Raw genomic sequence first — 17,647 nt, 5'->3', positions numbered from 1 at the left:
AGAAGAAGAAGAAGCCGAGCTGTCCGACTTCAGGCGAGCTTTTTGAGACCTCCCCCGGCTGCGATCGGCTATTCTCGTCTACTTTCGAGGCGAGCCGCAACGCGTCTCAAACAAGCCTAGTGTGTGCTCACGGCTGATGTGTTGGGACCATATACTGTATATATAAAGGTTGGGACATATTTCGCTGTCGGGTGTTGACCAATCACGAAGCGTCATTTCAAAGCAGTGCTTCTCTGGCTGGCTCTGTCCAATCACAAACAAGAAGTGTTCTCCCTAAAGGAATACCCTTTCCGTCCAATGTGAAATGCTGTGGTGTTTTCTGAAATGCTGTGGTGTTTTCTGAAATGCTGTTGTGTTTTGTGAAATGCTGTGGTGTTTTCTGAAATGCTGTGGTGTTTTCGGAAATGCTGTTGTGTTTTGTGAAATGCTGTAGCGTTTTGTGAAATGCTGTAGCGTTTTGTGAAATGCTGTGGTGTTTTGTGAAATGCTGTGGTGTTTTCTGAAATGCTGTAGTGTTTTGTGAAATGCTGTGGTGTTTTGTGAAATGCTGTGGTGTTTTCTGAAATGCTGTAGTGTTTTGTGAAATGCTGTGGTGTTTTCTGAAATGCTGTAGTGTTTTCTGAAATGCTGTGGTGTCTTGCACTTCAGGGCCACCGTAGCCATTAGTGACTTTTTCAAGTGACTCAACAGCAGACTGGAAAACAACTTGAACCAGCCCTGAGTTTCAGCTCTGAGTTTCAGCTCTGCCTGACATCTCGCCTTTGTCTTATACAACATATTCCGGCTATTACCTAAACAAACACAGATTCCTTCCTTTTGAAAACCATTGTTTATCTGATAACTACCTCCTCATAGGCCATGAGCAATTATAAATTCCTCACCAGTGACAAGAGTTAAGAAAACAAGTTGTGCGGTTAATTAATGGCAAGGACATTTATGACTTAATTATAGTGTATACTCTGTGCAATGTCACACAAAGCGTTGCGGTGAATACAGAGACGATTCCCGGTGACATTACTGAGTTGTTTGAATAATTAAGGTCATTTTATTGTTGCCTCATCTGACTGCAGAGAACCCATTTGAGGTCAATCTGGTAGAAGCACATTTGTATTTTTTAAAGCCTTCACAGAGAAGATAAATGATCATTATTGCTTCTGAACTATTTTATTCTCTTTGTAGCCAGAGGTAAAAGAAAAAATCGAAAGTCTCTCGAATTCTCTGTGAACTTCTGACAGAATTTAAAAAAGCATTCCGATGATAAACATTACAATTTCCCACAATGAATCTCGATTCCGGTCTTTAATGCTTTAGCTAGGAGTGCCAAACCGGTTCTGATGTTCTTCAAATTCCAAAAAGATGCTGTGCATATTTCTCACAGTCCCACAAAGAGCAAATTGCATCAATTACCTTAGTCTTACCACATTCCATGAGAGGACAATAGCTGTGTGAGAAGACTCTTTCTGATGAGGATAAACACCTATAAATAGTATGATCAATGTCTGTGAGTCCTGGCTTAATCATTTATTATCCTTTATTACCATCCACATCATCATTTATGATCTTTTATCATCAATAGAACCTTAGGAACCATTTTAACATTTCGACCTATGACAATGAATGGTGACTTGAAGCACCGTACTATAAAAGTTAATCTAATTTGTATTTTTTTTATCATATTCTTTTTACGGGATATTTTACAGTTAAATAAGTATTTGAAAAAACAATATTATCGTGATACCTACAGAAAATTATAATATCATTTTTCTAATTCATAATTCACTTTCACTGTTTATTGTGCTTTTTGTCTCTTTCCCTCGAATACAGAGAGTAACCATGACACACACACACACACACACACACACACACACACACACACACACACACACACACACACACACACACACACACACACACACACACCTCTCTCTCTTTGATTGGTCAGAACAATACCACCTGGGATGACTCACCCCTATGATTCAATGTTCAATGCCACTCTGAATGGAGCATCAGGAGGAAATGCAGATACATGTATGTTGTGTGAGTGTGCGTGTGTGTGCGGGTGTGTGTGATTGATATTCACTGAGCCTTTCCGGATACATTTCCCTATGAAACACCAGTTTCCACTGAACAGAGCACCTGTGAGGCCCCGCATCCGGCCGTGGGATACCGAACGCTCTGCACACCATTTGATCCTTTTTTATTTTATATTCTCACAAAAAGCCATTGAGACACTAGAATATGGAATAATTCAATTTCTCTGGAAGGAACTGACAGTGATTCTGTTTGAAAGAGTGGAAATGAAAGTACTGAAAGGTGGCTTAATCCTCTCACGATGTGCACACAAAGTGTCCTGCCGCTCCCCTTAAGCTCCTACCTCTGAGATTAGACTTTCAAAGTAAATATTATTTGTCACAGATTCAAGTCCATTAAATACTTTTTAAAAATAGAAATAAAGTGGTACAGACTCTCACTGCAGTAGCAGAATATCAGGAACCCATTTTTTTCGGGTTGATGGAAATGAACGGAAGTTGAAAAGAGGAGGATTGCAACAATATTTGCTATCCATAAGAATGCAAACCAATAATGTATCCTAGTGAATGAGATCATTATTATACTCTCTACCCCCTTAAAGTCAGATCAGAGTCCTTTTATGCTCTTAACCTTTTATTTTTATATTGCCATATCCAATATGCTCCTTTAGATATCTTTTTACTTATTTTCCCTTATAGCTTTGTGAAGCACCTTGAGATGACGTTTGTCTTTAAAGTGTGCTATATAAATCAAATGTATTATTATATTATTATTATTATCTCATTAATTTGGCATGTCTGAAACCTGCTGCTTCCGGTCCTCTTTCAAATGTATTGGTTTTGTAAATTGGGTTTTTCCCACCCTAGCTGAAGGCGCTGTCATCCTCACAGCTGTGAAACCTGACAGTCAGGATCGACAGTGCAACCGAGGGACTGCATTTCAAGGAATTTGAATGTCCTTCAGCTGCCACAGACAGAATTAGAGGAACGGGAGAACCACATCCTATCTACAGGTCTGGACATGCCTGCGTTGTAGCAGGCGTTGTCATTGGGTGCCATTTACAGCACCGTATGTGTCACTTTGGACGAGGTGTGTGTCTATAGGTGTCAGCGTTCAGCACATCGCAAACACACCGCTTCCATAAATACAACTTCCATCTCCAGTGTCTTTGTTGCCTCTGCTTTTTTCGTCATTACAAGGTTATGTGCTTGCCGCAACCGGAGGCGATGCTGTGACTGAGTATTGTTTGTTAGTCAGTGAAAACATCTTTGTAACTCTGTCCTTGCTTTTGTATAGGCTAAATCCAAGAAGAACTAAGCTCGAAACTTGCAATGAATACAACACACTGTTGGGTAGATATTCAGTCCAAATGCTTGTTAGATTTTTGCTGCTTCTGATACCAATATATAGAAGAGCATACGATACAACAAATAATAATCACCCAACTCCCGCAAACCTGCATAGTTTTTGTCCAAGCCAGACCCACGTCTGAATCCCAATTTGGGACCAAGCGCGATTACAAATCTGAAATTCAGATACAAGTTTTTATTAAAAACAAAAAATATATATAATAAAAATACAATAGCTTAAATCAACTAAAGTTTACTCAGTGCAGTAGAAGACATGTGTTACATCATCTTATAAAAAAATAAAACCTGAGAGTTAACTGGACCTGATTCAAGACAAAGGGTATATTTTGGGTCAGCCCCAATCGGTTTGGGCAGAGAATCAACTCTCTGTGATACAGTACATTTGTCATTCAGATATAATGTGAGAACCACACTTGTCATTACCCTTAAGGGTGCCAGTTTAAATGTAGGGTAGAGGCCCTCGCAATGTTGTGGAAACACAACAGGTAACCAAATCTTCACACGTCTGTCAGGGTCACTTCACACAGAATGTCCGGCACTTCAACCACATGTACCCCCCCTCAGTAAAGAAACATTATACCATATTAGCAGAGATGCATGGATGCCGTTAAACACAACTGATCAAAGACAGCAAATGAATAAATCTTTCCACGGTATCCAACTGTCACTACTTTTGTTGGGCATGAGCTGCTGGCCGACACATCTTTGACAACACCGCCTACTGAATCTGCGGTAAAGCAAGATTCTGTTGGAGCTTCTTCAGTGGTTACCTTTAATAGTGAAAGCATTCTCATTCATAACGAGACACTTTATGGCATTTGTGGAATTAGAGCCTGCAGTTGTCCTGATTTGTCTTATCTTCAGTCCATTTCCGTACACATGAAAAAGTACCTGAAGTTTTCCACTTGTGAACGTATAGGTAGAGGAATCCTCATTATTTTCAGAAAGGGTGTGTACCAGTTTAATAAATATATTTTAAATATAAAACTATTATTGTAGTGCAAGTTATACTTCTTTTTTTTTTTAGATAGCAGCTCTCTTTCTATTATTGATTATTCTATTTCCCATTACACATGTTCAGCTTGGTATTACATTTGACAACTTATCACTATGCAAATGTACAATATATATATAGTATTACAGAGGTTGGAATGGCATGGCGAGTTTACTGCTTTGGACAGCATTTGTTTGTTTAACTGAACGCAGCCTGGAGGTTTGCACCGTCTCTGTGTATTCTATTACACATAGCACTAAATCTGATGCTGTTTACTGGAGTTCAGGGTCTCATAAAAAGGCTGCTGTGTATCCAAATGGAGCGTAGTCATTTAGTCCTCGTCCTGTCTTCTCAATATGAGCTTCAGATGGAACAAAAATGGCAGAAATCAATACTCTCCACTACAAAGGTTGGGATAAGATATTACCATGATGTTGCCACTGATTAATATAGTCAGCAAATGAAGAGATACAGAGAGTGGAATACGGATATTCAGAGTGGTATATATTTGTTTGTATCAATGGTGATTGGTGCAGTGTGGCAACAGTGTGTTGTCTTAATCAGGTGTGCAGTTCAGGTGGGAGTGGCCGCTTTGTTCTCTTTTCCCCTAATGATTAATGGGACTGCCTGTGGAGGGTGTGACACATAACTTTGGTTTGAGTTGGACACCAGAGCCAACGTCTTAGCTCAGACATTCTAATATATCACATCTCTTCCTGCTGGGTTCCCCTTCATGTGGCGCCTCGTACATTTCTGCATTCCTAAGATTTTTGATCACCGCTAATTCTCTCCGTTCTGACTCCACCGGTGTAGGATTACCAATGCCGTTTGATAAATGCCACATGCAGCCTGGGAAATACCCGTGCAGCACTCTCTCGCCAGTTTCTGTCAAACTCAGCAGCTAATTCCTGCAGACGCTGCCCTTTTTCTATTATTAAATCTACTCTGAGAGCTGATAACTTGTCTCCGGAGCTACAGCAGAGCTTTCCCTCTACCTGCTCAGTGTGAGAGCTGCAGCTGGGGAGAATTACACGCCGCTACAAATACCAGGCCTGGATGGCAACAGTGCATCATCTCAGCTCAATACCGGCAAACATGTGTTCAAAATAAAGAAAGGTGCATGCATTGCACAGGAAAACAGTAGTGAGAGATGCAGCCAGTTTGAGTTCCAGACTGCAATCCAAGCTGCAACATTAATAAAAACATACAGTTATATTTTCCCAGGGATATTTCCTGTGGCTGGTGACATGCCACCGAGCTGAGATCCAGCAGAGCACTTGGAGTGCGGGGGTGAGGAGTTTTTCTTTCCTGCAGTAACTACAGGAGCAACCAGCTTAATGACAAGCTCCGGCTGAAATGACAGAGAACCCCGCTTGTCTGTGTTTGTGTTCCTGTATGCTACACTTGTTATTGGAACTAATGGGATATGAACACTAGTGCTGTCACACACATACAGGCACACATTACTTACACATACACTCTTAATGACTAATGAAAACATAGCAAATGAGCGCCTAGCAGCCTTATTTTTTACCTTGACTTGCTAGGGTGTGTATAAATTGTGCATGTGTTACTAGGAGGGGTGTGTATGTGTGTGTGTGTGTGTGTGTGTGTGTGTGTGTGTGTGTTTCTAATTGATCTGTTGATGCCAGATCGAGGAGAGTAGCCTCCCGTGGTGTCAGGCATTGATCTGTTTGCAGCCTCTTTTTCTAAGAAGCAGGAGAAAATATCGCACACAACCTTTTCGCCACAAATGCTCTATCACTCCCATATCGACTAAAAAACAAGATGAAATAACAAGCCTATTTTCAAACCACAACACCCCACCTTCCCACTGTTCATGCTGTTCCTGTTGTGTTTAAAATAAAAGGGGATTAGAGATCTGATAGGATGTTTACATGAAGAGGGGTTAACAGCCTGCTTGTTAAACTGGCCTTAAAATCCTGATTGGATTTCAGTCACTCTGTTGGTTCGTTGACAGGAATTGAGGGGGAAGGAGACAGGGAGCAGGGTGCCAATCATCGCCCCACAGCTGCCTTCCTCCGAGACATGGCCTATAAAAACAGCCCGAGATGGAGACGCACACACTCGTGGCGCAATGTCAACGCAACATCAGGTCATCGTTTCTATTCTCGTCCCAGCAGGAGAGGGGCTGCTGAACACCATCGCAATGCAATTATTTGGCTTTGGGAATCAATAGTGGAGAAGATTAAAGCTCCCTGCCATGCATGACCAGAGAGAGGAAGGCACAGGTGGCCCTTTCTTCTCCCTCCATCTCCCCTTCATCTCTAACTCTTATAAGGTGCCAGTGGGAGTGACAACGAGGCAACAACAGCTGCCAAACCGCTGATAGAGAGAGGGAGAGGAGAGAGTGAGAGGGGAGGTACCAAGGGATACCACTGAGGGCAAGAGACAAAATAAGAGCAGCTGTGATCACCCGAAAACAGCTGATTAAGCACAACTTCCCACAGTGTAAAAGGGAATCAGAGAGGCTTCCATCCAACTGTAGAACATTTTTGATTGACACTGACCATAAACCTACTTTCCTACCAACAACTGACTAGGCTTGTCAAAGTAATTATCTTCCTTTTGTAAGATATATGGACATGATCTCTATAACTGGTTGAACTTGATTTTGTCAATGACAACAATGCTTCCAATAAGATGCCAAAATCATCAGCAGTGTTTTTACTAACATTACACAAGACATGAGTATTGCGCAGCCAATGGGCATTTTTGTTCACAAAGACAAATAGATCCTTACAAGTAGAGGAACCTTCATTGTTTTCAGGAAGGGTGAGGCTACAGTATGTAGTTGTTAAATGATTCACAGAAACCCTAAATATAAAACTATTATTGGAGTGCAATTTACCTTAAAAATTGGATAGCAACTTTGTCTCCTTTACGCTTTACGTAAACCAATGTGAGTTATCAGGCATACAACTGACCAGGCCTTTGACCTGGTATATACCAAGATCCCAACAGCCTAAAAGACACAAATGCTGTCTTCTACAGTCCTGACGTTATGGGTTAATTCTTGGAGGTTCTTATGTAAGTCTGATGTGTTAGCGGAGCTCTAGCCTAAAGACAGCACCTGTGGCCTCATTCCATACTGCTCACATACTGGCTGAATGGCAGACTGACACCATGTTAAGACTGGGGCAATGTCAGTTGGTGTGTGTGTGTGTGTGTGTGTGTGTGTGTGTGTGTGTGTGTGTGTGTGTGTGTGTGTGTGTGTGTGTGTGTGTGTGTGTGTGTGTGTGTATCATGTTTCAGACAAGGTGGGCAGCTACACACAGAACAGGGCACAGACAGTCTGCGAGCTGTTTTGAGCGCCTGCTCCTTATTAAGCCACCGCCCCACTGTACATCCAGCCCGACTGACCCCAATAACTGCTGCCATGCTGAACGAGTGACAGATAATTACTCCGCTTTTGTAGGGAATAATTCAACCCATTAAGAACTTTTTTTCCTGATTTGCCTCAAAGCACTTGAATAACAGGAGGAGAAAGCCTTCTCTCGGATTCCTCCGTCAGGTTAACAAAAGTATTCAAAACTAAACCAAAGGTAACACTAACCAGGTGAACCCCCTCTCCTCTTCTTCTCCTCCATTAACCTTTGCTGCCCTCCGTACCCTGGGGACTGGACCAGTTCACAGCTGCGTGTGAGCGTCACTCACTTAGCCGCTGCCTGAAGGCCATTAGCAGGAAGGCCTGTCATCTCCGGAGGGGGTGCTGGGCTCAGGCTGTCCCGGTGCTCTGACAGGTCTGCTGAGCTCTAGGTGAGATCCTCTCCCCATGCTGATGGACGCGCTCAAACAGCCCAAACTGCCTTTACCCCTAACCTGAGTGACAGCTCCGAACACCTTATCCTCTCACTCTGAGAGCTGAGACCTCACCTCCTCGGGCAATACTGACACACATGCACACCTTATGCACAATGAGCACATTCCTCGTGTCAATATGTGTTGTGTAAGCCGCTTTAGGAAGGGTCCGTTTCAAAATAACAGATAACTGGTGGGTGCTGTGGAGACCGAGCTCACCACAGGGTATTTTCCATGTGTTGTTCTTTAGCCTTTAAACACCAGTTTACACCCACTGTACAGCAAAAAGCATTCATCAAGACTTGTTTTTCGTATTTTCCTGCCAATGGTGGAGGAATGGTTCTACTTTTTTTTTGTTTAAATGAGTTCCAATAACTTAAACCAAGCTAGGGAGAGGAAACATTTCTTTACCGGATATATAACAAATGCTACTAAAACTAGAACTACTCTCGGGAAGATTCGCCCAAGGACATTGGTGCATTCACTTGCTCCTCCATTTCAGAGTTTGTAAGTTATTATTTTGACTTGTGTGGAAACAACATGGATGCTACAAAGAAGATGTATTTTATAGTTCAGAGCGTTGAGATATCACATTCCTAGTTACCTAATTGTCATCTTGAGGGGCGTTCATGTACATTTTCTGACTCGGGATCTCCTCTAGCTGCCTCTATAAGCTGATTATAGACGTGCACTTTTTGAGTTGACCAACTACAATTTCCCACGATCTTTAAAGGCCAATCACCTTACTGCTGTCAAACTTTAAATCGATTCTCCTCTCTCCAACCGTCAGCTGTCATCTCAGGTGGAAACGCTGGGAGGCCTCTTCGACCCCATTCCAATACTTGTTAAAGTTGAAATATTTGACAATGAGGTCCTATACTCAAAGACTATTCTCATTTCTATCAGCTTATCCATATCTATAAATATGATTTAATCAAAAATAAGTCCCTTGTGATTGAGATGCCACCGACTGATTTTGTGCTTGTTCCAAGAAATGTATATCTTATGAGTCATAAATATACTGCAGTGCAAACACTGCAGCAAGCCTAAGAACCCTGGTGCTTATACAGGCTAGTATTTCTAAAAGCAAACAACTTGTCAGTACCTTCTAGATATGGGACATTTCTCATTTCAGTAGTTCTGATCAAGAGCCAAAGAAAAGGGTCAAAACTATCCTTTCCTCAAGCTGAAACACGAGCATGAGTTCATAAAGTGATTCTGACTCAGACTTGTGTTTGGATCCTACAGCGTGCGGTGAGTGCTTTTTAAAAAGTGTGAGGGTGACCTGGCAGCAGACACACAGAGAAACACCCACCGGCTGTAAAACACCTACGTTGGCAGTTTACTTTCCCAGGTGGACGTAAGCTGCCAGGACGGAGGGAGCGAGGAAGGAGAGAAGGCAGAACCGGCCAGGCCTGCAGGTGCTAACACAGGCAGGGATTGTTCCCTCTGGGGCGGAAGAAGGGGGTGGGGGAAACCGGAAGAGACGTATGCATGCATACTGTAAACATATACACGCACTAACTGAGAGTCCGAGATTACGTCATCCTCCTAGCTTCTTCTTCACACCTAGGCTCTCTGTCTGGGCCGACCCAATCTCACATCCCAACGCCCGGACACCCAGCATTCCTCAGGCCAGTGTGAGAAAAAAGGTCGCCCGGGGATCAGGGGCCAAGCGGAGGCTGAACCATGACAGGCCGGGACAGGCCAGGGAAACCAAACACACAGCAGCACTGTTGTTTTTCTGTGTAAATGCAGACGGTGCAGAGGGCAAATCAGCTGCACATGCCCCTCTACTGACTTACAGTGTGTTTAAGTGTGTGTGGGTCTGTGCCAGTGTGGTAACTCAAATTAAAGAGCCAATGCAAACACAATTAAGAGTCAAACACCCTTCACTGTTTCCTTTTTTTTTTTCCAAAACAAATCTTCCAGCATGTATATGTGTTTTCCCTGCTTATGAAAATAAACAAATCAGATTCTACACGAGGGCCTTTAGCATTCTGTGCAGGCATCATCTGAAAAAGTTGCTTTGAAACACCAGACTAACAATTTAACCCTACTGCAATAACACATTTCGCAAACACATAAAAAGGAAAAAGAGATTCTGAAAAGGAAATATATATTCTTTATGCCACGCGAAAACTGGGCGGAAATGAGTTTTGGCGTTGATGAAATGCCTTATTCACCATAAAGCCAACAGAACACTGGTTTCTTTTTTCCTGCTGGATATTTCTGTCCTCACCGCTCCATTCAGCTCACCTAAAGTTAGTCTGAGAACATCAAGAGAAGGAGGAAAACACTGGGCTGTATTCTCTCCCCCCTCAAACTCCAACCTGCATGCTTGGCCTCAATGGCACTTTGTGTGCAGGTTTGTTGGTGTTCGAATGAGTTAGAGACAAGACTGGGTCCTGTCCCCCAAAGAGGGGGTTCTGCAAGGTATCTACCTAAAAGGTGAATTTATGGGGGTGTGTTGAATGGAACAGGAAACCCTGCCCTGAGTCCTCAGACGCTCCTGGTACATGCATGCAGGCTCTCAGGAGAAAAAGCATGCCTGGCTACTGATGGTGTTTTCCTTCCTCTGACCTGCTGCTGCTCTGTGGAAATGTCCCTCCCTTAATAAATACCTCAATATTGTTGGTGGTGTAACTTTTAGATAGTGCTCCGATGGAATCATGTAGTTACACACACACAATGAAAGAGAGCGTTTGGATAACATTGTCTTTTTATCTTGACGTTTGTAATGACTGCTAAATATAGACATGTGTTTTTTTAATCCTAAAATCCAAATCAGTCAATCAATCGTAATTCCTCCTTTTTTTTATTCTTAGACGATTAAATAAACAGTTTTAAGCCAATTCTCATCAGTGTTTTCTGAAAATAACTTCAATTGGTTTCTATTTAAGCCTATTGAACTTTTGCCTTTTCTTTTTCCCTTACATTATTGGGAAGTTTTCTGCATGTACTCCATGGAAACATTTATCAACTGATCTTAGGCCTTACCCTGGCTGTATTTTTTGTTTTATCTAATCTTCTTTAATGTTACACAAACCCTCAGAATTTATGTTTATTGTTGAAATTCTATGTAGCTACTACATTGGCCAGGTCTTTCTACGTATATTATCGTAATGCAGTGGCGAACTGTCAGGGCCTTCAAGGTATTCAGAGAATACCCTGGAACACGATTTAATTATATAATTAAAATGTATGTAAAATGAATAAATGAGATTCGTATCTGTGTTGTTGATCTGTAATATTACAGTATTACGTTGATTTGTTTGTCCTTCTCGGTCCATGCACTACGCATTTCAGTGGTTTTGTGTTTTGTGTTGGAAAAAAAAAGCAACCAATCCGCGGCGGCGGCGGAGGGTGTGTGTGTGTGTGTCTACAGAAGGTCCAGTTGTGATAGACACGGTTCGCCACTGTCGTTATGTATATAAAGGAGAACAATAGGTATTAGATGTGTTAAAATATAGTGTTTAGCATTTCCACTTTGAATTATGTTGTCAATATCTCTTCCAAAGTAAAAGCTTTTTTCTTTTTGTGTGTGCAAACAGCATTTTTCTGTTGATTGGCACCTATCATCAGAGCCTCTTAGCTCCAACCAATTTAGCAAACACCAAAATATAAGAGTTACACAATAATTACACCCATTACACTGAGAATGTGTTGAGCTGGATTGTTCACACTGGCAATTATGGGATTAAAGGAGACTCACCTGTTTGCAACAAGCCGATTCCACTGTCTGATACTCCGTAATGCCGCTGGATGTCTTGCAGAACACCTGTTAACAGGACGAGAGGCCAAACATAAATGTGGTTTCAAGACATAATAATAATCATTATAACCACTGAGCTCTTTTTGAATTTCGCCTACATTGATTCTGGCTTAATTAAGTCTTTTGTGGTTTGTGATGCATTGGATATGATGGATATAGACAGCACTCAAAGGTTAACATTCACTAAACATCCGTGAAGAGCAATATAGTGTTTCTGATAAGTGCTCTCTTGGCTGCCATACAGAGGTAAAGTTTAAGTAAATTGTTGTAAAGATTTCACCGCTGTGTGTTATATACTAACAGCACACCTACAATTAAACCAGTGGAAGAAATATTCAGACCTTTTACTTAAGTAATTGTAAGAATAACACACTGTAACAATACTCCACTACAAGTAGAAACCTTGCATTCAGATGCTTACTTCGGTAAAAGTGTGTAAGGACTATCAGCAATATGCACTTTAAGTATGGAACGTAAACTTAATTGTGCAGTAAATTGTTTCCCTATTATATATGACTTTTCTTGATTAATATTGATCCTATTTTTTTGGTAAATCTGTTTCCTTTTATATTTTGTTTAAAGTGTTCCTCCCTTGTCTGTTTTTACTCCCAGTGTTTTCCTGCGTTTTTGATTGTCTGCCATTAGTTTCACTTGTTCCCAATCAGCCCTGCTTCACCTGTCCTCCTGCACACCTGCACTTCATCCCCTCATTTGTTACAGCTATGTAGTCCTGGTTTTCTGTTAGTCTACAGTATGCACAACCATTGTATGTCCTGCAATAAGTAGTGTTCTGTTTGCCTTGTTTAACAAGGTCATTTATGTTAAGTTGTACCTGCCTACTGCATTTGGGTCCACCCTGCCCCACTAGCCCTTGAACATATTACTGCTGCATGAATATGTATTTAGCATTTTACTGCTGTACATGATTTTTTAATACCTTTATATACTGTTAGCTGCTTTAATCAACAGCAATGTATCATAGTCATCAAGTGTATCATGTTTGTCCCATAAATAAACACTGCTTCCTTAAGTGTATCACACACAATCACCTTACTACATTTGGAGATACATGACTTTTACTATAAATGAACTAATCTGAAGAGTATCAAAAGCTGTCACACGTGGGAAGTGGGAAAAATGTCAGTAAAGAAAATTAACACATATTCTCACAGACCATGTGTCATGTGCAAAGTTCAGGGGAGTAGCACTTGCAAGCACTGTGACTGGAGTTGGGTTTGTCTTCACGCGATGACACTGCGACCAACTGTTTGAGGTCATTTTTCCTTGCGGCTCTCATAAGTCAAACAGACACAGAGCAGCACCTCAACATTGCTCCACTGTGAGAAACTGCAAAGTCTTTGAAGTCCTGTTAATCCTGTTACTGTAACCCAAGAGCTGGAATGGAGGGAATCCACTCACTGTGCATGTCTTTAATGCCTTAATGAATAAATGAAAGTCAGGACAGCATGTGCACATCTGCTCATCATAACATCACGACTTGTGTGCGTTTAATGTCAGTAGCATGTAAAGTAATAAAATAGTTTTAACATCTCATAAACATCAGAAGAATGGAGATGAAGAAGAAGATCAGAGGGTGATTCATTAGATTTAAAGAAATCTCTTTATGGCTGCCACACCATTTGAAACCCCAGTAAACAAGGAGCAACATAACCCGTGTAATGAATTCTGCTCCTCTTGAGACCACCAACTTTGAAAAGGTTCAAAGTCTTATTTTAGCACTGAAAGGGAAATAAAAAAGTCCAAATGCAACGTGGTGTGCATGGTAGAGCTGGCTGGTTCTGCTCCTGGGGATTGTACCGGCGCTCATGAAAATGGAACAGTAGCATGACTGACATTTTAAAAAGCTGGCAGGCATTAATCTGAGCCCAGCAGAGCAGTGTGACCTAGCATAACCTGACCTCCACACTGGGGCACCTGAGTGATGTAACTTTTAGAAATACCTCATGCATCATGGAGGATGATGAGAAAGAGGAAAGCAGGTTAATGATGTACTCAACATAATATTTGTGATTCTGCCATCCTCAACATTGGAATTGCTTGTGTTATTGTCAATGGTGAGACAGAATGTGGCGGTGCGATGCAGAGGCAGGTGCAGGTTGGACTGTGACTGCAAGCAGATACAGGCGTCAGATTCCTGTCATCTGAGTCAAACCACCTGCCCACATTCTCACACAGCAGGAAGCATTCCTGTTAAAGAGCTAACACTCACACTCTTTGGCTTGTTTCTCTTTTATTAAGGTGCTCCCATGAAGACAGTTTCAGTGAAACCGACAGCACAATGTAAAAAATGAGGAAAATCAGAATTGAATTAGAATTCCTCGGAATCACATAGTTCAGTTTGCTCTACCATCTCGGTGTCTATGTGGGGACTGTGGTTCTTGTTAGCAGCTCTCACAGCAGCAGTCAGAGCATACAGTGTGACAATTATGCAGCAACAGCCTCAAGGCAAGTACATCAATATACAGTCTACAGGAAGATATATCTCAGTTCATATCAAGTCAAAGTTACCATGAATGATACAGATCCTATTTCACATGCATCTCAGGGATTTAGTTTTAGGACTCCAAAGTGATTTGAAGTAAGAATATAGGAGTGTGGGAAGATGTACTCCAATTATTCACTCTAGTTAAAATAGCAATACCACAGTGTACAAACACAGATTGGAGGAATCTAACCAACTTTAAGTAGGAAAAACATATGGTAAAATATAAAATAATAAATATCAGGCTGCCATCTTTAAAAGGCAACTCTGCCCCTTCCCCTGTGAAGCCTGTCAAACAGCGACAACAGTGTACTGTACAACTGCAGCTGTACTACTAATTAGCCAAGAAGAAGTTCACACACACACACACACACACACACACACACACACACACACACACACACACACACACACACACACACACACACACACACACACACACACACACACACACACACACACACACACACAAGACAGAGCCTGCTGGGAGGGGGATTCCAGCACCAGATGGTGGAGCGTCCCTCCTGGACAGAGTGGGCATTTGTCTGAGCCACACCCGTCTACACTTAACACAATCTCCAGACAATTAATTAAGGTAGAGTTGGCAACATTTTGTATTTTCTTAGGAACTGAGTAGATAAACTTAAGCCACTGTTTGATGCATGACTCCGACAAGATAGGATTTATTCAAAACACATGATACATTCAAATTAGAGGTTATGATGATATACATGATCTATTCAAGCAACCAAATGTGTGTACCCTTTGAAATAAGTGTTGGATATCAGATCGTAGCAACAGTGTTATTGGACTCGATTCAAGTGCAATGAGCTGTGTAATGAAGTGTGCTAATCTGTAAGGGATTACAGAGAGCCAGCAACTCTGTGTTTGTGTAGCAGCCTATCCCAACTATCATCTCTGCTCTCACTGAGGCCTTTTAATGCTTGGCAATCAAAGGTGTCTCTTCTTTTGTTTTCTTCTTTTTAGTCAGCCAGTAACTGTATAGTGACTTATTAAGAATCAGAGATTCAGTGATGTATCTGACGATGAGGGACCACAACCTCTGGCCTAGACTGGCAGCGCCCTGTTTAGTTGCCATGGCAATGCTGTACAAGATAAAGGTCAAGAGACCACAAAGAAGCTCAGCGTTCCAAATCTCCAAACTGCCTTTTTTTTGCTTTGACATCCTCATTGCAGTTGCAGCCCACAATGCAACATCTGCTCACATGTTCCTGAATTACACAGGTTACTATAGCCCTAGAAATATAAAAAATAGCACCATAGCAACACTCTAGAACACATTAAAGTGAAATGTTACTGTGGTTGACATGACATTCCAAATATAACGTGACAGATCCATTTAACCATTGTGACTCACTATTTATTTCTTACAGTCATTACGGCATAAAATAACACCTTATATTTGATCAGGCTTTCAATTAAAGTGCTTTTTTTCTACCAGATTGAGCAATTTCTGCAGGTCACCCTTGAAAAAGAGATCTTTTGATCTCAAGGGGCTTCACCTGGTTAAATAAAGGCTACAATTTCTACATGTTTGCCCAATGCGGACACATCACTGCTATTTTAAAGGTTTAATGTACCAAAAATAAAGGCATCAAATGAATCTTTAACTCTGAAAAACATCCTGCTATAATTTCGTTTACACATATATGTTTTCATAAAGAGGGATTATTTTAAAGTGTTGGAATTCTAAAAATGAATGTATTTTTGTCATTATATGAAATGTAGGACTCATGTTCCTAAACCGACTCTATCGACCAGTTTCTGTCATGGCAGTTTTTGATCACAGACCGGTCAGTCTCCTACCAGACGGCTGTTCTAAAGTGATGCACACGGGTTAATTGAACAACGTTAATGGGTTTCTCAAGTCTCGAGCCTCGGGGGGGTCTGCGTGCACCTGAGCGTGACGCAGAGCGAAGAAACACGGCAGGAATGTGGATCTTCCTGACAGCACACAACAATAACACCAGCCACTTCCATCTTCATTTATGGTAACAGCACTCAAGCACAGAGCATAGTCACAGCGGGCAACTCCCTCTGACACACGGTCACTCCCTCAGTGTACCTTAAAGACAACATGATGAACACTGACGGAAAGGCATTTCTTTATAATTCAGACTATGAATAAATGGCTTTCCTGTAAGACTATTGGCTTACAGAATCACTCAAGTTGTAGTATTCTTTGACCTTTCCAGAATTGAATGTGATGCTGAACTGTACACGCTATATGGCTGCAGACAGTTGCTTCGTGAAACTCAACACAGAGAGTTGACACAGAATCGGGGGTCAGCATGTAGCTGACACTTATTCCACTCTCTCATACAGTCCGCCTTTATGACCACTTTTTTCAGAGTAGCTTTTAAGAAGAGCACTCAAATTGGTTTACATGCCACAAACGCTGCTTTTAGAGCAGTGAATGGTGAATGATCATTCTTCAATATGAATAGTACTTTTCTTTCACTCCTTTCCAAAATAAGGCTATACCAGTGGACGGCTCACTAAGGCGTTTTGTGAATCAATTTATATCAATGTAGCTCCGGAGAAACATATTTATTGTCCTTTATCATGTCTGCAAACAAAAACAGAAATAAAACATGACATATGGTGGATTTCTAAGATTTTCGGAGGTTAAATTACCTGACGTCATAACAACATGATTGCGTGATGCTGTATCCATTAAATGAGGATGCAGCATGCTGTTTTTGCAAGGCCAGCTTTCGTGCAGTGACACACACCGCCAGCATTACTCCTCTGGGACCACCGTACACTCAAAAATACACCATAACACACACACACACACACACACTCAGATATGCACACGCAGAACTTCCGTCGGCACGGAGAGGACGGATTTAATATCAAATCCCCAACAGAGACTTGTGGATCTCCGTCCCTCTCTTGGTTCTATTTCTGCTCTAAGAAACTAGGCTTAGAGGAAGGAGAGAATAGCGGTCCAATTTAACAGCGGTGAGTGTTAGAGACACACAGACACAGAGAGGTAGGGAAGAGGACTCATGAGGAGCAGAGAAAAAATGGGTGGTGGCTACAATCGGGTCTTGGCTGGATCCGTTGTGTAAAGAATATGTTTCCATTGTTTATATATATAGTATACGTGTGTGTGTTCCCCTTTC

At 41.6% G+C, this 17,647-nt stretch overlaps 1 protein-coding gene across 2 annotated transcripts in view; it reads right to left on the bottom strand.

The window, feature by feature from the left end:
- spns2 (spinster homolog 2 (Drosophila)) overlaps window positions 1-17,647 on the bottom strand; it is a 74,985-nt gene that overhangs the window by 42,912 nt on the left and 14,426 nt on the right. For both annotated transcript variants that reach the window (XM_034204102.1, XM_034204101.1), the window contains exon 2: window positions 11,933-11,998. In XM_034204102.1, the coding sequence (XP_034059993.1) occupies window positions 11,933-11,998 (66 nt within the window). The remainder of the gene's footprint in view (window positions 1-11,932; window positions 11,999-17,647) is intronic.

The sequence above is a fragment of the Gymnodraco acuticeps genome, unplaced genomic scaffold (assembly GCF_902827175.1).
Source record: "Gymnodraco acuticeps unplaced genomic scaffold, fGymAcu1.1, whole genome shotgun sequence".
In the NCBI taxonomy this organism is placed as follows: Eukaryota; Metazoa; Chordata; class Actinopteri; order Perciformes; family Bathydraconidae; genus Gymnodraco; species Gymnodraco acuticeps.
The sequence above is the reverse complement of the archived record's forward strand: the minus strand, read 5'-3'. Positions and strand labels throughout refer to the sequence as shown.